Here is a 22105-nt window from a genome sequence, read left to right on the forward strand (position 1 = left end):
CCATGGTACGATCTTGCTCGCTGAATCTAAAAAGGACTTGAAGCACTTACTGAAGAAGATGAAAGATTACAGCCTAAACACAAAGAAAACCAAGACTCTCAGAACTGGACCAGTAAGTCGTATCATGATAAACACAGAAAAGACTGAAGTTACCAAGGATTTCATTTTACATGGCTCTATAAGTAACACCCAATGAAGCATCAGTTAAGAAATCAGGTGATACACACGCACTGGGTGCATCTGCTGCAAAAGACCCCTTCGTCGTATTAAAAGGCAGAGACTCACTTTGAAGACTAAGGCACACTTGGCCCAAGCCATGGCATTTTTAATCACTTCATATGCGGGAGAAGGCTGGGATTAGAACTTAGGGTAATTGGCAAAGAATTCTGAAAGTACTATGGACTACCAGAAAAACGAACAAATCTGTCTTCGAAGAAACGTAGCCAGAACGCTCCTTAGAAGCCAGGATGGCGAGAGTGCATCTCACGCACTCGGAGGCCAGGCTCTGGAGGAGGACATCATGCCAGGTGAAGCAGAGGGCCCTTGACAAAGTAGAAGACCCCAAAGGATGGATTGGCACAATGGCTGCAATGAAGGACTCCAACAGCAAGATTTAGGAAACTGGCACAGGATTAAGCAGTTTCACTCTGTAGCGCACATGATCGCCGTGAGCTGGAACCAACTTGATGGCATTGAATAACATCAACCACACAGAAAAGTACAAATCTTACATTAGTCTCGGAAAGATGTGAACTGCAACTCAGATGATGTAACAACTCACATGCAGCTACGGTAACTTCAGTCAGACGGTTTTAATGCCTTTGAGAATTTGAAACAATCGTGTAGTTGGTAAAGGAGCCCTGTTGGCACGAGCTGGTCATGAGCTGGGCTGTGCTCCTCAAGGTTAGGAGTTCCAAACCACCTGCTGCTCCTTGGAAGGACAGGGCTTTCGACTCCCACAAAGAGCTACAGGCTCAGAAACCCACAGGGGCAGTTCTATCCTGGTCCTGTAAGATGGTTATGAGTCAGCATTGACTCGATAGCAGTGAGTGAGTGCAGGGTGAGAACAGACAGAGCCCCGTGAAGTAATATATTCTTCACATTATTAAAAATTATGACAACAGAAGAAAATAACATCTTTACAAGTACAGGCGATAGGTCTAAAAATACCAGAACATGGGTTCGTAGTATTTCCTATCATTTGGACCTGGTCCTGTAATCACAGCACGCTGCTTGTGGGTACCTGCAGTTGCTTGGCTGGGTGGGAGGAGAAGCATGTACTCACATGCTGATGTGTTAAGAATTTGCTATGTCTACTCAAGGGAACAATTAGCATTCTGCTTGCTTCTGAGAATTGTCAAGTTTTCACATTTCCCTAAGAATTGATTGTGTTTTGCCAGACACAGGAAGTCTCCATGGATATAAATTTTCTTGGTAAGAAAATGGAAAGATGACTGATTCTCAGTCAGCGTTTCCGCCTACATATTAGCATCACCAGTGGTGCTTTTGAAACCATGTGATGCTCGCCAGGTCAATTTAAACCACCTTCTCTAGGGAGGGGTCTTGGTGTGAGGGAGGGTGTGCATCGATGCTGTCATAGCTCCCCAGTGATGCTGATGTCCAAGAAGCTCGGGAAGTGCTCGTCTAAACGGAAAGTGGCCAGGGCGACTAGAAACCCCTAGAAAGTTAGTTTTCCATCAATTTAAACATTTCTCGGTGGCCTTGCCCTTCATTCATTTCTCTCAGAGCCCAGGGGATTCTGTTCCCTTATGGTGCTGTCTTCTGAGGTGATCAATAACTAAGCAGCACATCAGCCTCATATTGTGATTTCCACTCTCACTTTGTCCTGTAGAGGCAGAGCCCCGCAAGGTGTCCGAAAGCAGCAGCGCGCACTGGGGGGGACTCGTGTGGGGTCATTGCTCTGGGGGGTTGATATGGATGCCATGCAAGCAGGTGCCTCCGTGAGAACCAAGACGAGCGCTAACTCAAGACGGAAAACGTCAGCTCAAGGCTATGATCGAGAGAAAACAAATCTGGTAGTTTTCCTACCAAGAAATCATTTACATTTGCTCTCAGAATGACAGAAATCAGCAAAAGGGCAGATTTCCTTTTTGCTCTGGTAAACAGAATGAACATTTGAACCTATCTACCGAGAAGATCCGCCTCTCCTGTCCAACCACTTGGAGCCATCAGTTCGAACCCGCCGAGACACAGGGATTCCAGTTTTACAGGAACTAGATTGTTAGAGAAAAAGCAAGTCATCTCTCCGAGGGAACAGCCTGATTATACGGGGAGGGATCGTAGGGGAACCCCTTGACAGGTGCCGGGGTCGGTGAGAAAGATCTGAGACCCATTCTTTGTTCTAGTTGCCACCGTGACACCACATGGAAGAATGCCCCAGGCCTCCGTGGCTAAGATAGGTGTTTGCAATTGGCAACTCTGGACAGTGACACATCCCTTCTCTGAGAGGGTGCAATTCTCTGTGTAAGGCAACTCAGATCTAGCATAGGACACTGTTTCCCATTTACCCGAAGACTCCTGTTTTATCCAATTTACCCAAAATTGTCAAATCCTTAAATTAACGCTTTGCCTACTGAAGTTCTCTAAGACACCCTGAATGCTGTTCCAGGGCTGGTACTCTACTGTCAACTCGAGCTCCACTTGCAGTTGCCGAAGAGCACCAAAGTGTGGGGATTCTCATCGGGAGCCATTCTTACTGAGTTAAGGAGCAGGCTGTGTTCAAGGAATTTCAAACCTGTCTGCAATGGGCATGGAGGCGATGTGTCAGATACTCACAGGACGACCTCCACATGGTCCAAAGCCCACTGATCATGACCTGTGCCATTGTGGCGTGGCTGCCACCAGCGCAGCAAGACTCCTTTCATCCGGGCCTCCCTGGGTGACAGACAGGAGACAAAGGCTACTATTAGAATACAGAGTACTTTCTCGTATGCGGTTTCTAGACTTATAGGAGGGTAGCTACTCTGCCGCGATAGTGTTGCTGTGAGCTGGAGCCAAATGAACAGCACGGAACCACTTAAATTAACATAATTAAATTAACAAAACATTGGGCATGGCGTTGAGATTTGTTCAGGTCTTGGGTAATCGCCTTAGTTTTCATGGGCCACTCATGGGCCTTCGGATGGCTGCACACCCCTTGTCCTTCTTCCTGTAGCTCTGTTAGGAACTGGGACGGCAATATAGTCAGTCAGCAACCATGAAGTCCCTCTGTGTGCCACTGAGTTAGGGGCTACTGTGAAACAAGAGGGCCACAGGTACTTGTCCTCAGCAAATTTTCAACCAGGTGGGGTTGTTGCTGGGTTCCAGAGAGTCCTTTTTTTAAAAAAAAATCATTTTATTGGGGGCTCGTACAACTCTTATCACAATCTGTACATACATCCATTGTGTCAAGCACATTTGCACATTTGTTGCCATCATCATTCTCAAAACATTTGCTTTCTACTTGAGCCCTTGATATCAGCTCATTTCCTCCTCCCTCCCCACTCCCCTCCCTCATGAACCCTTGATAATTGATAAATTTTTATTTTGTCATATCTTACAGTGTCTGATGTCTCCCTTCACCAACTTTTCTGTTGTCTATCCCCCAGGGAGGAGGTTATATGTAGATCCTTGTAATCGGTTCCCCCTTTCCACCCCACCCTCCCAGTATTGCCCCTCTCACCACTGGTCCTGAGGGGTTTATCTGTCCTGGATTCCCTGTATTTCTGGTTCCTATCTGTACCAGTGCACATCCTCTGGTCGAGCTGGATGTGTAAGGTAGAATTGGGATCATGATAGTGAGAGTGGGGGTAGGAAGGAAGCATTTAGGAACTAGAGGAAAGTTGTGTGTTTCATCGTTGCTACACTGAACTCTGACTGGCTCGTCTCCTCCCATGACCCTTCTATAAGGAGACATTCAGTTGCCTACAGAAGGGCTTTGGAACCCCAATCTGCACCCCCCTCATTCACAATGATATGATTTTTTGTTCTTTGATGCCTGATACCTGATCCTTTCGACACCTCGTGGTCACACAGGCTGGTGTGCTTCTTCCATGTGGGCTTTGTTGCTTCTGAGCTAGATGGCTACTTGTTTATTACAGTCAAGCCTTTAAAACCCCAGACGCTATATCTTTTGATAGCCAGGCACCATTAGCTTCCTTCACCACATTTGCTTATGCACCCATTTGTCTTCAGCAATTGTGTTGGGAAGGTGACCATCATGGAATGCAAATTTAATAGAAACAATGTGTTCTTGCGTTGAGGGAGTACTTGAGTGGAGGCCCGATGTCCATCTGCTACCTTAATACTAAACCTATAAAACTATGCATGTAGATCTGTTTCCCCATCATATATAAGTATATTTACATATGCACATACCTGTATTTAGACCTCTATAAATGCCCTTTGCCTCCTAGCTCTTTCCTCTATTTCCTTCAACTTTCTTTTATCTCACTATCATGTTCAGCCTTCATTTGGATTTCAGTAATTCCTCCCAGTTACATTGCCCTGATCAAACCCTACCAGGTCTCCTACACCCTCCTCACCACTGAATTGGGATCACTTCTTCCCTTGTCCCATGACTCCATGTGACAGGAGAAGTGGCCGGAGGGTTTTCAGGCTGTCATCTCTGCGAGCAGATTGCCAGGCCTTCCTCCCCAAAGATGCTGGGTGAGTTTGAACCACCAACCTTCTGATCAGCAGCTGGGTGCTTAACCACTGCACATCAGGGCACCTTCCAATGAGTGCATCCAGCTGCTAATATGAAAGACTGTATTTTAAAGACCAGAGTATATGCTAAGAGAGGGAAATATGCAAGGAAGTGCTCTGGAATTTAGTTGTTATCTCTATTTCCTCATTTTAATTTCTTGCCCCTTGTCCTAAGACAAAATAGGAACAAAACTTTGGACAGATTGATCTTGCTTTTGTCATTACCTACTTTTGTGGCTTTGTCTCAGTCACTTTAACACTTTGGGCCCGGTGCTCATTGGGAGTCCCCTGGCGGTACAAATAGTGATGTGCTCTGCTGCTCACCTAGGGGTTGGTGGTTTGAGCCCACCCAGAGGCACCCTGGAAGAACATGTCTGGAGATTCTCCTTCCCAACCTCAGTCCTGGGGAAGCCACCGGGTGCAGCTGTACTCTCTGACCCATGAGGGCGCCATCCCTTGGGACTGACTTGGCCTTGGCGGCGGCAGCTAATCTGGATTGTTTCGCTGGTTCTCTGTGGCCTTCATGCTTTTTTCTAGCTCAGACTGTGGTCATCAGGGCTCCCCTGAGAGACCTGGCCTTGCCACTGAGGCCACTTACAGGGGGACGTTGTAGGAGACTCTCTGGGCCTGGGTGAAGTCCTTGGGCTGGTGCTGTGCGATGACGTGCCAGCTGACCCCGTTGTTGACACTGTACTGCAGCAGCACAGCCTTGTCCACGGCGTGGGGGCCGCTCAGGTCGCTGTTACAGCTGTCTGTCTGGGAGGTGCTCCCGATTTGCAAAACAAACATGATTTTGCTGGAAAACATGGGGGAAAGCATCTTTAACCAAGAGGTATTACGAGGACAAATGGCCGCGTCTCTTTTAGGAAAAGGAAGCCTGCAGACGGGCAGGGAGGGCACACGGAGTGGGAGACACACTGGCTCTGGCCAGCCTGCTCGCCTCTGCAGCATGCCCCTTCGCCGTTCACAGGCGCCCTTGCTCCGGAGACAGGGTTTGCAGGCATGAGCAGTGCATCCTCCGAAGAGGGTTAGCGGGTACCAGAGTAGTCCCAGTTAGAGCAGGGGTTCAAATGAAGAGTGGGACTTAAACACCCTGAGTTCATAAAGTGACTTAAAAGTCAGCCGCTCATACAACATGGCGTGCAGTTGTTAACGGCTCAAGCGCGGATAATATGTGCATGAGGAGCCAAGGCACCGCTCCAGGCTGTCTCTAGGTTGAGCGCCTTTCTTTTTTCTGATTAAAAAAAAATCAACCAGGATGGGTGGACGCAACATGTCTGGCATCTCCATTGTTACCAGGCAGGAGTTAATTTATTATGTATTCATCTAAAACTAAATAACATCACTAATGTTTTCCAAAGTGGAAAGATTCAAGTGAACCCTCTCCATTCTAAGGGATCAAACCGTATTCCCTAAGAGCTACTGACATCTCTCAGGAATATGTGACATCTCTCAGGAATATGTGCTCTTCCAGCACTTGGTTAAAGCCTTGGAGTCTTTCCTTATATTAAAATTAATAAACCATTTTATTGGGAGCTCTTATAACATCAATTGTACCAAGCACATTTGTACCTATGTTGCCATCATCCTTTTCTAGACATTTTCTTTCTGTTTGAACCCTTGGTCTCAGTTCTTTTACTTTCCCCTTGTAGTTAACTTTTTTACACTAATATTTTATCATTTATAGTCACTCAACCTGTGATGTAAAAAACAAAACAAACAAAAAAACCCCACAAAGTAGTCCTAAAAGAAATTTAAGCAAGACATCATTCTGAGTTGTGAAAGCTTATTTCTGGCTCCCAAGTTAAATGTTAGCTGGGTCCCCATGGCGAGTTCCATTTGTGCCGTCACGCTCATGATCAGAGCTAAGCGGCAGCTGTCAATACCCAGACTCATGACGTCTGGACCTGAGTGCAGGGTTTGGTTACCTGGCTCGAGTGAGATCCAGAGGCTTGGTAGCAGCTTGTCGTATCTGACAGCCATTAAAATAGAGCGAGTCTCCGTGGGCATAGGGTGCCAGCTGCCCACAGCCGCTTCCTATCACTCCGCCTTGAATGGTTCCCCAGTTTGCCTCGGTGACCCTCGCTGACTCAAAGTTGTCTTTAATGTAGCTGGGAAGATCTCGACTGAAAATGGAGCAGTCATCACCTGGAGAGAAAGGAAGAGTCACAAAGATGAGCTGAAGCCAGAGGAGTTATCCAAGATGAGGAAGAGTTCAGTGTGAATCCACTGCTGTCGCTTTCAGAATGGCAAGTACCCAGCAGATAGAGACTCCCAGGAATGAAATGCCTCTTTCATTTGGGCAATTACTGGTTTATGTTGCTGGGGCAAAAAAGCTTCATTCTCTTTGGGTTCATGTTTGCTGAGGCGTGCCTGTGTTAATCCGCTGTCGTTGAAGCACTGCAGCACCTGGCTGGGCCTACTTCTGCATCCGTGATGGGTCTCAGGCTGGCAAGAAGGAGCCCACTTCACTCGCCCCCACCCCACCCCACCCCCCGCATGATTCTGTCACAGAAAACCAAGGGCACCCTCTTCCTGTTGTCCTTCAAGCTCTACTTTGGTGATTCTTGTCAGCTGAATCTGCATCCCATTCTGCTGTTGAATTCCCAGTGCCTAGCACGGTTCCTAATACTTTTCAGAGATACTATAGTGTGGCTGGGAGGAATAAATGTATCACGGATCAGCGGGAAGTGTGTCTCTTGTAGACCGCTGAGCTGAGATATTGGCACTTGTTAGCAAATAGACACAAGAAGGCTTGGGGAAAATACCATTACTTTTCAGCTCCATTTTTCTACAAATTTTTGGAAGCTCCCTCATATCTACTTGCATATTCCTTTGGCTTGAGCCATACATCTTTTCTAAATGTCTACACTAGTTTAGAATCAAAAGGCCAACAAGTGTTTTTTCGTATCAAGGCAGGGAACACACTCCAAATCCCCACAATTTGGTGTAAGACATGTGGTCCGTTCATTTGCTTAGAGTTGGAATGTTCTGGTTAACGCAGAGACAGACCTCAACAGCAGGGAGGGTCTACAGGAGAAAGAAGATGGCCAAGCAATTCCTAATATCAAGTGTGTGCAGCAGTTTGTACTGGTTACCTCTAAAAATCAATCAGCAAAAGTAGGTCCTGCTCTGGAATTCAGGTATACGTGGGTGGTACCACATATACTTGGGCAAGATGGCAGAATTCCACTCTTCTTTAGAGAAAGCTCTGCTCACGAGCGAAAGGAATGCTGATGGGAAAGAACTAGAGAAATGCTTTTTTCTCACATACTATCAATTCAGGTAACCTCTCTGAGTTTCCGTTTCTTCATTGATCAAATGGGAATAGCAATGTTTACCATAGCTAACTTATCAATTCTACATGATGCCGATGAATGAATGGGCGGGACCATGTGACTCATTAGCCTGTGCACGAATTCACCGCAAACAAAGACGCCGAGTGTTGTATGCCAGTTTTCTAGGGTGTGCTTAGTCACTCACTTCCAAACATATACCCAGCCTCTAACTGTTCAGGCAAGAAAAAAATTTTTTATGAGTTCCCAAAGACTTTTCAGTGTGATGGAAAGCTGAAACCTTTGGGGTTGTCGGCTAAGTCTTCGGAAAAGTGCCAAGTGCTGCCGGAGTAGGCCGTGCGAGAATGGTGTTCGCAAGGCATCTAGGAAAGGGCAGGTGGGCTAGGAAAGAGCGTGGTGCACTCTTGGCACTAAAGTGTTGGGGTGGGTGTGGGCCCGGGGTGCAGGTGAGAGATGGGGAATATGAAGGCCTGAAGAGTGCTCTGAGAAGATATCGCCCATATTTTTGGAAAAGACTTATAAGAGTATCAGAAAATGGTCCTTGATCATTCATTCCAAGGATAAATAATAACCCCAAGATCGAGGTGAATTTTCGACCTCAACTCCTCGGGCTGTCCATGTTCTAGCGGACTTTGGTCTGAGACAGCGGTTCTCAACCTGCAGGTCGTGACCCCTTTGGGGGTTCAATGACCTTTTCACAGGGGGTGTCTAATACATCCTGTATATCAGATATTTACATTACAATTCATAACAGTAGCAAAATTACAGTGATGAAGTAGCAATGAAAATTTATGGTTGGGGGTCACCACAACATGAGGAACTGTATGAAAGGGTCGCGGCATTAGGAAGGTGGAGAACCGCTGGTCTAAGAGTGAGGATGACTGGAACTTGTCCGGGATCCCAAGTGACAGCATGGGGACAGGGATTCAGACCTTGGAAACTTTCATCGCAGATGCAGACGGCACCGGTGGTGCAGTAGCCGTGGCCGCTGCAGAGCTTGGGGCAAGCCTCTCCGATGTAGACGTGGTCGATGGCCCAGCTCTGCTTCTCCATCTCTTCCCCCTTCTGGATCCAGCGGAACTGTGTGGCACTGAAAACCACCCCCACAGAAAGCAGAAAAGGTTCAGCAGGCTGCCATGTCGCAGACGGCAGCCAGCCTCCAGCCTCTGGAGACAGGACTGTGTCCAAGAGCGGGCTGCCCCAGTATCCCCTGGATCACTCTGTGGGCAGAGGTCAGAGGACCTGTCCGTCTCAGATTGGACAAGCTTCCCTGAAATCTGGTGCCTTCCCGGGACTTATGTGACAAGCCTACCCTCTTCTATTGTAAGGGCGTCAGTTTTCTTAGGAATGGAACCGTACTTGAAATCTTTGCGTGACATGAACGCAGGTGCTGGAGGGCTGCACATCCTTGTGCTGTTCCTGGGCCTCGTGTACCTGCCCAGCGCAGCCTGCACACCTCTGAGGCTCCTTGTGTCTTGGCTGAGAAGCACAGCCTTCGGGAAGGCAGACACTGGTCAGGTAGAACCTTGAGAAGGTGGAACTGGGGGGGAATTCCAGGTCTTTGTCTGGCACCTGAGATTCCAGGCTTGTGACTCAGTTTGACCATTGCCATGGTATTTAGTCAAAAGAGAACCTGGGATCTATGATGCATTTACCAACCCTCTTCTAGTTCTTCCTCTTTCTGCTTGGAGCGTGCAATTGCCATTTGAGGGCACAGAAAGGAAGGGAGGAGGTAGGTGGACCCAGGGCTGCAACTTAAATTTGGGCCTCAGTTCCCACTGGTGTCAGTTTACTGGGTGGGCTCCGCAGAGAACGCCAGAATTCCGTAAGATTTGCCTTAACCTGAAGCCTACCTGGAGGAGACATGGTCGGGCAGCTGGAGGGTGATTCTCCTCCAGCTGGAGCTGTTGATGGAGTTGTAGATGGTGGCTTCGTGGAACTGGAAGGGGGAACAGCCGACGCTGTTGGAGGAAGAAGGCAGGCACTGGGTTTGAACGAGCTGCCAGGAATCGGACCTGCAGGAACCAAAGACATCACCTTAGATCTTAAGAGAAGTGTATGGCCTATTGACTGTCCAGGTAACACTTTAAGGGTTGGTTAAGTTAAAATAGTCAATAACTGACCTATTTAGAATGATATACAATAAAAAGAAAAATTTGAAAATAATTTTATACAAGATATATTCCGATACAGACACCAGTAAAAACAACAGCATGCCAGGCTGTGTATTTTAGCAGCTTCTTTCTGTGGATTTTCCCCTCAGAAATAGACCTGGAGTGCAGTGACAAACTTCTCTGTCTACCCACTCGGGGTCCTAGCATTTATTTCTCCAAGTGGCAGCAGGAGGCAAGGCCGTCTGCACACCGAGAGAGTAACTCTGTTTGGCCAAGCGTCTTTCCATGTTGCAAAGATGCTGTAAGGGGTGTGGCTATGGCTGAAGCCTGTTCAGATCTTCCATTGAATTCACATTTTGTTAGGAGTGTTTGCAAATAAGCAGCATGGAAAAGAAAAAAATAACCTTCTATTTGGAGGACAGACCTAGGGTCTGATTTAAAAGTGCCAAGTGTGTTGGCTACAGCCTCATTTAAAAAAAAAAAAAAGGCTTTTCCTTGGTTTGAAGAGAAATTTAGAACTAAGTGCAAATTTTAAATCTGTATCAATGAAATGTCTACGAACCGTCACACAGCTGCCTTACACCCTGGCAAGCATTTGCGTCCTATGTTCAAGGTGTGATGACGTGCAAACCCTCCTGCCACTCACCTGGCATCCTTAGTGTACTCCAGCATCACAGAATGGAGGTCGCCACAAGAGGTGGCTTCACAGCCAACCACAATCTGAAACAACATGAACAGTCAGCACGCGCCAGAACGGCCCCGCGACCCCGAGTGTCATGCACGAGAGTCCACCTCTCTCCTCTGCCCACAGGGGTCAAACAATGTCCCACAGGCAGCCTGACAGGACCGCGAGTGCGCGTTTGGAGCTGCTCAGGATAAGCACGTTTTCCTGGGGGAACGAACTGAGAGTTTTTAAAGCATTATTTTTTATTTACTTCATGAGTTTAAAAGGTTAACAGTATATGTGGGGAAGACAAATGGGCCCAAAAGAATGTCACACTAGGCGAAGAGATGTCGACTGTCCTTGGAGGGTTAGAAAACCTATGGTGACTTCATTGATTAAATAAGGTACTAATTATCCATGCACTTATAATAAATTTATTATTAAATCATAGTTAGTCCACAGCAAACCTAAGGCCAAGCTAATTGCCAACCAAACAACCAAATTAACTGACAAGTCGATTAATAATAAAATAGCTATGATAATAAAAAATTAATTAGCCAGAAAACATAAAATATTATTTCTATGTATTTAAAAATGTGAATTAGAGGAGAACGTTTCAAGTTTCGTCAGTTCTGAGTTAACAAGAGCAGTATAAGAAAAGCCCCCTAATTGAATCAAATATGGCGTCTGCGATATGGACCCGATGGAAGGGGCCCTCACTCTTGGGGGGCATGGCTTGGACTTAGGGTGGTATGTCACCAGATAAGACCTTAAATGTCCTTTATGCCAGTAGATTAAGAAGAGTCTTGACAGAGCGGTTGTATTTGATCTCTGAGGAAAATGCTATGTACATTTTTATTTTTTAAAGAAAGGTTCTTATTATTAACTGTCCTGACAAAGCATCTTCTACAATGAGGCCATTACAAAAGCTGATCCTTGTCTTTGCAATAATAAGCTGTGTTTCTGCAGTGCCTTTTCAGAAGTGTTTCACAGTGAGAAAGATACTGACGCCATTGCTCTACCTTACCCCCCTGTCCCCATCCCCCAATGAGTGTCTATAAACCACCTTTTATGCCTGGTTGGGGCTGGCTAGTTTAAAACCCTTGAGAGTCCTTGTTGAGTGTTTCATGATTTGGGGAATTCCAGCTGGGTTAATGTATATATAGGTTCATGTTTAGAAGCCGGAGATGAAAGAACAATGACAAGAAAAGGTTTATCTTAAGCAACAAAATGGCTTGATGCACGAAAACAGGCAGAGAGAGAAAGAGCGAGAGCGAGCGAGCGAGTGAGCGAGATGTGTGCGAGTGAGTGAAAGCAAAGGAATGAGAAAGAGGACAACAGAGTGACAGAGCTGAGTGCAGGCCGAGGAGCTTACGTGAGTTTTCTCTTTGAGCTCAGGTTTGGGAACTGAACTCCAGATTTGAGAATTGAACTCAAGGTATAAACACACATGCGAGGTATTAACAATCGTCTTTAAAAGTTATAGCACTGCTTTTTTTGTTTTACTATCTCCACTAACAAGATTCATCTAATGTACTTTGGACATGCTATCAGGAGAGACCAGTCCCTTGAAAAGGACATCACGCTTGGTAGAATAGAAGGTCAGTTAAAAAGAGGAAGAGATGGACTGATAACAGTGGCTGTGCTCATGTTGTGAGGTTGGCATAGGACTCAGTAGTGTGGTAGTTACATAATCTGATGTCAATTTGAGAATTAAGAGTGTAGCAGTGGAGTGTAGTCTTTCAATCAGGGTATAGTCAATGAGGCCTCTGTGTGGGCATGGCCTTCTCCTGAGGATTATGGGATTTCCTCTCTGCAGGCGGGAGACACACTCTCTCTGATCACTTCCTGAGAGACATCCCTGAGGAGAAGCCACATGAACCTCCCCTGATGCAGCCAGAGCCATAGACCTGGAGAAGCCATGTGGAGACCCCTGCCAGCGCTGAGATGCTTACAGCACCACTGGATCCACAAGTCTTCCCACCCAATGGCCTGTGATCTTCCTGCATTTGGTGTCATTGCATGTGTTTCGTGAGTCTGAAGAGGACTTTATAGATTGGTATCGCACATATGAGCTCATAATGGATTATGGATTTGATCTGAACTGGGCTGGGAATGCTTTCTCAATATTCAACTGCTCTAGTAGATAAAGCTCTTTCTTAAGCACATACGAGTGTCGATGGGTTTGTTTCTCTAGTCTACCCAGACTAACACAGGTAGTATTTCATTCTTTGTAAACAAGGTTACTATGAGTTGTAATCGATTCTATGGCGCTTAAACATCAACAACAAACATACTCAATGATTTTTATCATTGTTCAAGTATTCATGCTTGAGTTAAGACCTTTGAGAGAGATTATTTCTTTTGTTTATAAGGTCAAGATCTAATGAAGTGAAGTAAATCATAAGTTGTTTAAGTAAGCAAGAGCCTCCCCCATTGCCCGAATCTGGTGCCATACTCTGCGTTCAGCCATTCCCCTTACTTTGAATTGCATCATGTATCCTGGCTGTACAATCAGTTCCCGGGAGGAGAGAGCATTGTGAGTCTTGTCCTTCTTTTTATTTGGCCAGTAGAGGTGGAAGGATGGATTGCCACAGAATCCGGCTGTCCGGACGGCATTGGGGTAAAAACTCCAATTTTCTTCATGGGAAGTGCCTTCTGTGAAGGTAAATTGGAAGCAACATTGCATGTTATTTTCCAGAACTGACTTGTTTACTGCCGAATGACTTAAAGGCTTTTGCTTACCCTTTAAGATTTGAGATGGTATAGTATATAAATCTAAGAGGAGAAAACAAATTTAGACAAAAATCTTAAGTGCTGTTATAAGGAACATCCAATTTTTTGAAATGTACTGGGCCAGCATCAGTAGCTTGCACCATGGACAAAAGCCTCCTTGGTATACTTTTAAAACTAGTTCCATAGATATTTCTGGGGTTTAGAAATTTGGGAATATTAACATTTCAAATAATCTTAAAAGGTAGACATTTTGTTATTAGCAGGTTTATTACATCTTTTTCAGTTGACATTTCAAGACGTGCCCAACCTTGAAGATTTCAAAACCACTGGAGAAAACAATAGTGAGCATTTGTTGAGCTGTGAATAAGTGAGCGGATTCTTCTAAATGCTTTTCCCACAGGAGAAATTCATCTGCAAACAAGCAGAAGAAAGGCTCCCGGGAAGAAAACCAACGAAACAAAGATCAATGTCGTCTCTATTACCGTCATCGAACGTGTCCACCAGCTGACTCGGGTTGATCTCTGCTCCTCCGATTAAAATGTTGTCCAGCGCCCACTGAGCACGCTCAACCCCGGAGACCACAACGCCATTGCTGATCACGAAAGGCTGCCACCAGCGAAGCCGTGTAGTGTTGCTCAGAGCACCCTCCGGGAGGAGGATATAGTCGTGTCTAACAGAAATGTATTTCTGGTAATCCATCTCATGAAGCAGAGTCCATGTAATTCCTGGAATAAGAAATTTACCAATATAGTACATTCAGGAAAACAAACACACCAAACAGCCCGCACACCGGGAAAACCGGAGACCGCCAGGGACCTCTTCCAGCAGGACTGGGAAGCCAAGGGAGGTGACTTTATTACTGGCACTTGCCACTTTTAAAGATGGTCTCAAAGCGAGGCTGAGGATGCCAGAGGAGGGGCGTTTAGAAAGAGCCTCACCCTTCACTGAACGATCATGGAACCGGATCTATGTAGAGTAGAGCCAAAAATAAGGTCACCAAAATAAAATATATGTTGGCTTAAAATTTTTACCCTCGATTCCTGTATGCATTTCTTTTAATGAATAATGAATTATATCCACATTTAACATGTTTTCAGAGAAGAATTTCTAACCAGTGTTTAAAATATTAATTCCAAATTCTACCACAATTTAGAGCTATTGGACAGAGCTGAAATTAATCATTATTCAATTGATAAAATTGTGGGTGCAACGTTAAAACTACTTAAAAAATTTTTCAAATATACTGACATACTTTAGGATGATTTTTCTATGGTAGTTTTAAAGAATACTATTTATCTGTTAAAGCAGATTTTCTAAAGACCTATTCGTGTTATTGATCTAGTTACAATTACTTCAAGTAGTCAAACAATTTTATTACAGTAATCTCAGAATTGGCACAATCTTCTTTCATATTTGACGGGATTTTCTTATAGATATTATTTTTGCTCAAGGCTTTACAAATGCTCTACAATTATCTTTCACATAGAAAAATCACATGAAATTTAATTTTTAAAACTTTATCATGATACTCAAGCACAGTTAAGCCATTGAGATTATTTTAATCATCAAGGTTGGCGTTTCTTTCATGATTTTTTCTTTACCTTTCTTCTAAATTTTACTATGTGCTTAAATTTTAAGTTTCATCAGCAAGCAATTCATATGCCACCGATGCTCAATGGCGTGAATATATTAAAAGGAATTGTGCCTTCACCACAATCACTTTATGGAGGTTAGTTCTGAATGCATTTCTCATCTCCCTGCAGATTGTGTGCATAGAAGAAACATGTATGATCATGTAATGGCACTGAGGTCTGTCGCTTTCTTCTGTGACACCATGCTTTTAACACGTCCTCCACATTGTAAAGCCGGCACAGCTTGAGAGACTTTTTACTGAGGGGTCAAGGAGAGCATTTGGGGACCCGCTCCATGATGCGCGGCTCCCTCCCCAAAACTTGCCTCCATCAGTGGAATAGTCCAAGAGTACACCTTCCTTCCGGCAGATGGGTCGATGGCAAGAGGTCATGTTGTTCTCGCTACCGATGCGCCCCCAGTACTGCAGGAATCTGAATACGAACACAGACTGTTCATTAGAATGAGTCATCAGAAGACCTCCAGCGAAAACACGAAAACACTTTGGCTTCAGACTTCTCTACACTCACGTCTCTGGCTTTGAGGCTGAGTTGTTAACATTGTCATAAAAAAACCAAACACAGAAACAGACTTACTTTGCACCTCTGAGATCCAAATCTTGAGTGACAGCTTGTCTCACAGTGGAGCCCCCAAAATAGAGCGCTGTGTCCTCAGCAAGAACGCCACACTCTGTGCACGTGGCCCCGCCCTCTAAGGACATCCATAAGTCAGGCTCGATCTCCTCACTGTCGAAGCGTTCCTTCAGGAAAGTCTGGACAAAATCAGCGGGCATGGCAAAAAATAACAAGTTCCGATCATAATTACAGAAAGTACAGAGTTATATCTTGAACTTAAAAAATTGATTGGAGCCGATTTTAAGTCATTTTCCATAGACGGAAAAACAATAGGACATTCTCATTTTGTCCATTACAGAATGTTGCACTGGGTTGAAGAACGATTTTTTTAAAGGAGCCTATGTCATGAGAACACTTTTTTATAGTTGTGCTTTCAGCAAGCGTGCTTGGACATGTGTCCATGCACTCTACTGTTTCACTCTTAAAAGGGTATTTGTTAAGTTGCTACCTTTCCATGGAAGTCAACGTCAGTTAGATGAAACCACTTACCTAAACATCGACCAAAATGAGCTCTACAGTTAAGCAGATGAAGTCACAATTCAGTTTTACCTTCATTCATTGTTAGTTAGAAAATAATCACAATTTTTAAAAAAGACTTCCAAGTGAAAACATGAATCAAAAGAAATGCATACTTAAGCACGTGCATTCCCATAAGAAATATTTTAATAACAGCTTATCTTAGAGATCTGTTCACCTCGTTTCCAAATGAGAAATGCTAACAATTTCATGTCCGTGAACCAAACTGTAATTTTATTTCGTTTACTCATTACCTGAAGCTGTGCATTTCATACAATGATTTCATTTGGTAACAAGTGGAATAGCATCTTCAGGTACTAGTCAGCATTGCTACCATATTGATATTGAACAAAACCAAAATTGTTGAAGAATTATAGAAACAAAAATACAAAATAGATTTTGTTTGAATTATATAACTCTCATAAATGGGAGAGTTTTGCTCTTTGGCTTAGTCATTTATCTATTATTATAAATGCATTATATGAACTCTCAGGAACAGAGTGCCCATGTGGAAAGCGTGTTGAGCAACTGTACGTGCCTTGTATATTAAATAATAATTAAGATACAGCTTTCAAGAATGAGCTCTCTGGTCTTAAAATACAACCATATTTCAGCAATAGGTTGGCAAAGTTGGTCTGTGATAAAGTACCTATAACAACCACAGCAGTACCTCCAACAATGCTTTCATTGAAAAATGAAGTAAAAAAGGCTTAATATTGATTGTTAAACTGTTTATAATTTTAAAAATATTTTATTAATATATAATTATATACAATAAAGGATACATATTGAAAGTAATGCAAGGGGATAACATTTGACATTTATGTGTACTATAAAACCATTATTATTAAGATGGTGAAAAGTTTCCTTCTGGACCTTTAAAATATAGTTTTAGCCTACATTGGCCCCATATCCCTCTACTAACAGTGCTTTAAAAAATTCATACCCGGATCTACTCAATGACAATATTAATGGAAGATTGTTATATATTAATATATTTACATATGTATGTGACTGTATTTATATGCCTATAAAGGTCCATTGCCTCCTAGTTCTTTCCTCTATTTCCTTTTACTTTCCTCTTGTCACACTATCATGTCTGACTTTCATTCAGCTTTCACTAATTCCTTTTGGCTACACTGCACTTGATCAAGCCCCACCAAGCATCCTACGCCCGCCTCACCATTGTTTTAGATTACATGTTGTTCCCCTGTCCCTGGGTTTGTTGGCTCCCCCATTTCTCTCCCCCACCTCCCCCTCTTTTGTGTACCCCCTGGAACCATTGGTCCATTGTTTCTCCTTGGGACTGTACATCACACCTATCTTATCTAGATAGACATGCAAAAACAGTATCAAACACAAAAACAAAACAACAACAAAAAAGAAAAGCCTATAAATTGTTCTAGGTCTGTCTGTTGACCTTTACGAGTGTTTTTCCAGTCAAGGCTGATGAGGTGACAGGCCCTGCTCCAAAGTCTATTTTTGTGATTCCTCAGGTTCTTCATTGCTTTGTTCCTCTTGCTGCTCTGTTGAGTGCCCTTCGTGTTTCACCTTGGTGTGGTGGGGTTATATTTATATAGAACAATAGGGAAATAGGTCTGATATTAAGGTAGCAGACAGACATTGGGCCTCTACTCAAGTGCTCCCTCAGGAGTATGCAAGAACATTTGTTCTAATAGCCTGGCATTCTGTGATGCTCACCTTCCTGACACGATCACTGAAAACAAAATGAGTGCATAAGCAAATGTGGTGAAGAAAGCTGATGGTGCCAAGCTATCAAAAGATATAGTGGCTGGGGTCTTAAAGACTTGAAGATAAACAAGCGGCCATCTAGCTGAGAAGCAACAGAGCCCACATGGAAGAAGTACACCAGCCTGTGTGATCATGAGGTGTCGATGGGATCAGGTATCAGGCATCAAAGACCCTGAGAAATCATATCCATGCAAATGAGGTGGAGGGCAGAGTGGGGACCCATAGCCTATCTGTAGACAACTGGACACCCCTCACAGAAGGGTCACAAGGAAGGGACGAGACAGCACCGATGAAACACAACATTCCTCTAGTTCTTTAATGCTTCCTCGCCTGTACTATCATGACCCCAATTCTACCTTCCAAATCCGGCTAGATCAGAGCAGGTACACTGGTATAGAAAAGGGCCCACAACACAGGGAACCCAGGACAGATAAACCCTCGGGAACAATAATGAGAATAGTTACAGGGAGTAGGGCAAAGGTAGGGGGAGAAAGGGGGAACTGATCACAATTATCAACTTATAACACCAGAAAAGTGGGTGAAGGGAGACAGTGGTTGGTGTAAGATATGAAAATAATAATTTATAAATTATCAAGGGTTCATGAGGGAAGGAGGATGGGAGAGGGATGGGAAAAAATGAGCAGATACCAAGGGCTCAAGCAGAAAGAAAACATTTTGAAAATAATGCTGGCAGCATATGCACAATATGCTTGACACAATGGATGGATGTATGGATTGTTATGAGAGCTGAAAGAGCCCTCAATAAAGTGATTAATAAAAAATTAAATATTAATGGAAGATCTTTATGCTCCAGGGAGATGAAAGATAAGACTCTCTACCATAAATTAACAAGGGGGTCTCTAAAGGTAGCCAAAGGCAGATAAAAAACAGACTCGGGAATGGGTTCTGGGCTTGCACACACTACATCCTAGCTCCAATTGAAGAACAATTACATACTTCTTCCATCATGGCCTGTCTCTATACTTGCCTTCAGGAAGGAGACGCAGAAGATATGGCAAAGGGTGGTCAAGAAATTAGATGGTGCACAGCTAATCAGAGTTGTTTTTTAAAGCCTCTGGGGTCTTAAAGGCTTGTTTCCAAACAAGCAGCCATCTAAGTGAGATGTTGGTTTTAACCAAGTCCACATGGAAGATGTACACCAACATCAGTGACCGAAGGATCGTAAATAATATAATCCGTAGCCAAACGAGGGAATAGTGTCAGAGCCCAAGCTGTGAGATTCTGGCTTGCAGAAGGCTTGAATAACAGTGGAAGCTCAAGATACACTGTGAGATCTACTTAGGGAATAAGTATCTGGCGATTTCCCTTTATCCACCAGAGAGGGACGGGAAGAATTGGTTACCAAACAGAGGACCTTAGAGAGATGACTACAGAAGATCAAAATGATATGGTTGAATGGTTAAAACCTTGTCAGTTGATCCCCTGTCTGATGCATGTTGGACCTAACCTGGTTTTCAGCATCTTCTGTATTTTATTGTTTGTTCATATTGGGGTTTATCTCAGATGTATTTTATCATTGGGGGTAACTCTGTTGAATTTTTGTTGTATGTTTTTCTGTTTTTCAGTATATGAAACCCGGGATTGATGAACCTATAGAGACAGCAAGTAGAGTAAGGGTCTTTGGGGGGTCAGTGGTGGAGGTGGGGTAAATGGGGTTGATGTCAAGGAGTCTAAGAAGGAAGAGAATGTTTTGAAACTGATCATAGTAGCAATTGTACGACACTGCAGATGTGATTGAACTATGAAAAGACATGATACCCGCATGAGCTCCCAATAAAATGGTTTTGGGAAAAGTCTTCTTGACATGCGACTGAACGGTTTGAATATATTGAAGAGTCGCGCAGTCATCACCATGACCAACTGTAGAGTATTGTCTTCACTGTTCTGTTATTAGATTCCCATTCCCCCAAACTCCTCTGGCACAGCCGTCAGAGAGTACTGATCTTGTTACTGTGTGTCCAGAATTGTGCACCCTGGGCTCATATAAAGAGAATCATAAAAACAACAACAATAACAAAACAAAACACAGGAAAACCTCAGTCCAAAAGAAAGAAAATGATTAAGACTAGAACAGATATGAAATGGGTCCAAAGGGAAAACACGCCATAGATGTTAGACGTTAACCAACTATACCTGCACTAATTCCCTTTCTGATGCCGTCTGTCTGTCTTCCTAGCAGTGGTCTGTCCAGCCCTGGTGATGTAGTGGTTACAAGATGGTCTGTGATCTGAATGGTCAGCCTTTCAAAACCACCAGCAGCTCCTTGGGAGAGACCGGACTTTCTACTCTGGTAAACAGGTACAGTCTCGGAAACCCACCGGGGCCACTGAGTTTGGATTTCCTTTGGAGTTAATGGTCTGAGGGAATTCAAATGGAGGTTTAATCCCCAGGGGGGTTCTGAAATGGATTTGGGATTTTCACTGTGTGCAAATCGAGTGCTCAGATTTTCCCTCCTCTGATCTTGAATCTTATTAGTCACAGTCCTTGGATCGCACAAGCTGATGTGCTTCTTTTGGGTAGGTTTAGCTGACACCTCAGTTGACTGCTCATTTTAAGACGAGCTTTTAACTCCAGACACTTCTTTCTGATAGCTGGGCACCTTTTGATTTCTTCACCACATTTTGCTTTACCTCCCCTATCTTAAGTGGCCCTTTCATAAGCATAAGTATTGAGCAATGTCACATCACAAGAACTGATGTGCAGCGTTGGTAGAATAGTGGTGAATGGAGCTGCCTTCCAAGAACTGATGTTCTAGGTTCGGGCTTGTGACAAAGTGTGAACCCTTTTTAAACACATTATTTGTGCTTTTAATCTAAGCAGGTTATTTTATAATTGTAGTAAACTGTACTGGATTTCAATGATGATATTCTTGTGTAAAAGAATTTTAAGACACATTTCTTGGTTTCCATCCAAAGAACTTATTTACTGGGGCCTCAAAAGACATTGTTAAGAGATTTCTGGCCTCCCACATCCGTTGGTTCTTAAGTCAGGGCCCTGCACACAAGCCCACATTTCCAGCAGAGGCGTTTACATTACCTTCAGGGTGTGAGTCAGGTAGCAGTTGGGCCCAGAGTACCCTGGGTCACAGATGCACTGTTCCTTTAAGCAGTCTCCGTGACCTTTGCAGTTGTCCAAGCATCCAGGGCCCAGGTAGAAGTTATCGATCGCCCACTGCATGTCTGAGTACGTTTGATAGAACCGGAACCTGACTGGACTATTCACAGCACAAAAGAAATAGAGGGGGAAACATTAACTTTATTCAGGCCCACTTTCCTGCATGTGCACAGAGTAGTCAAGAGCCAAAAAGATGTAAGACATTTTGACAGGATGAAATGGGTAAATAACAAATGTTTTCTGACTTCCACTTCATTGCTTGTCTACTTCTAGAAATGGAACTTGAAAGACTCATTTTATGTGAATTTTAGAATACCCGAGACACGTTTAAAAGCAAAAGGAAATAAAATGGAATCTGTATGGCAAACAATAAAAACATAAAAATATGCAACACTGAAACTATCCTCAGTCAGGTTTCTTATGAGCTGGCGTGATTCCCTTGGTGCCGACCCCCTTCCGAGGCATGGACTGGGCGATTTTGCAGAAGGAAACTCTTGAGGGAGCTCTGTGGTCTGCGCACAGCCTTGGGCAGCTGGGGACGAGCGACCTCTGAATCCCCTAACGTGAGCATTGTTCTTATAGCCACTGAGCCGTAGAACACAATGTTGAAAGAGTCGTATTAAAAGACAATTTCCCTGAGAGCTTAATGTCGCCGTTGTTCTTCATTTGTCGTCCTGCACATAAACAAGCCGCATATTTACTCTGAGATACACCATGGTATTGGGAATAGAATCCGAAATGGCGAAAGCAAGCTTCTGAGGTGATGCACATTTTCTATATCTTGTTTTCTGTGGCCATTAGCAGGCTTGCCCATGACCACAACTCACAGAGTTGGGCATTTAAGATCTGTGCTATTTCTCCACATGAATTATGCTTCATTATTTGAAAAAATCATGCCTTAGTATAAAAGAGCATGTATCA

At 44.0% G+C, this 22105-nt stretch overlaps 1 protein-coding gene across 1 annotated transcript in view; it reads right to left on the reverse strand.

Annotated features, from left to right (window-relative positions):
• The window catches only part of RELN (reelin), a 509976-nt gene that overhangs the window by 11247 nt on the left and 476624 nt on the right, over positions 1-22105 (reverse strand). Inside the window, exons 53-63 of the mRNA XM_075558514.1 lie at positions 21107-21284; positions 15743-15918; positions 15474-15580; positions 14000-14242; positions 13264-13439; positions 10764-10837; positions 9857-10018; positions 8936-9093; positions 6636-6855; positions 5306-5503; positions 2797-2895 (exon numbers count right to left, since the gene is read on the reverse strand). Coding sequence (XP_075414629.1) covers positions 2797-2895; positions 5306-5503; positions 6636-6855; positions 8936-9093; positions 9857-10018; positions 10764-10837; positions 13264-13439; positions 14000-14242; positions 15474-15580; positions 15743-15918; positions 21107-21284 — 1791 coding nt within the window. The remainder of the gene's footprint in view (positions 1-2796; positions 2896-5305; positions 5504-6635; positions 6856-8935; positions 9094-9856; positions 10019-10763; positions 10838-13263; positions 13440-13999; positions 14243-15473; positions 15581-15742; positions 15919-21106; positions 21285-22105) is intronic.

The sequence above is a fragment of the Tenrec ecaudatus genome, chromosome 9 (assembly GCF_050624435.1).
Source record: "Tenrec ecaudatus isolate mTenEca1 chromosome 9, mTenEca1.hap1, whole genome shotgun sequence".
Lineage (NCBI taxonomy): Eukaryota > Metazoa > Chordata > Mammalia > Afrosoricida > Tenrecidae > Tenrec > Tenrec ecaudatus.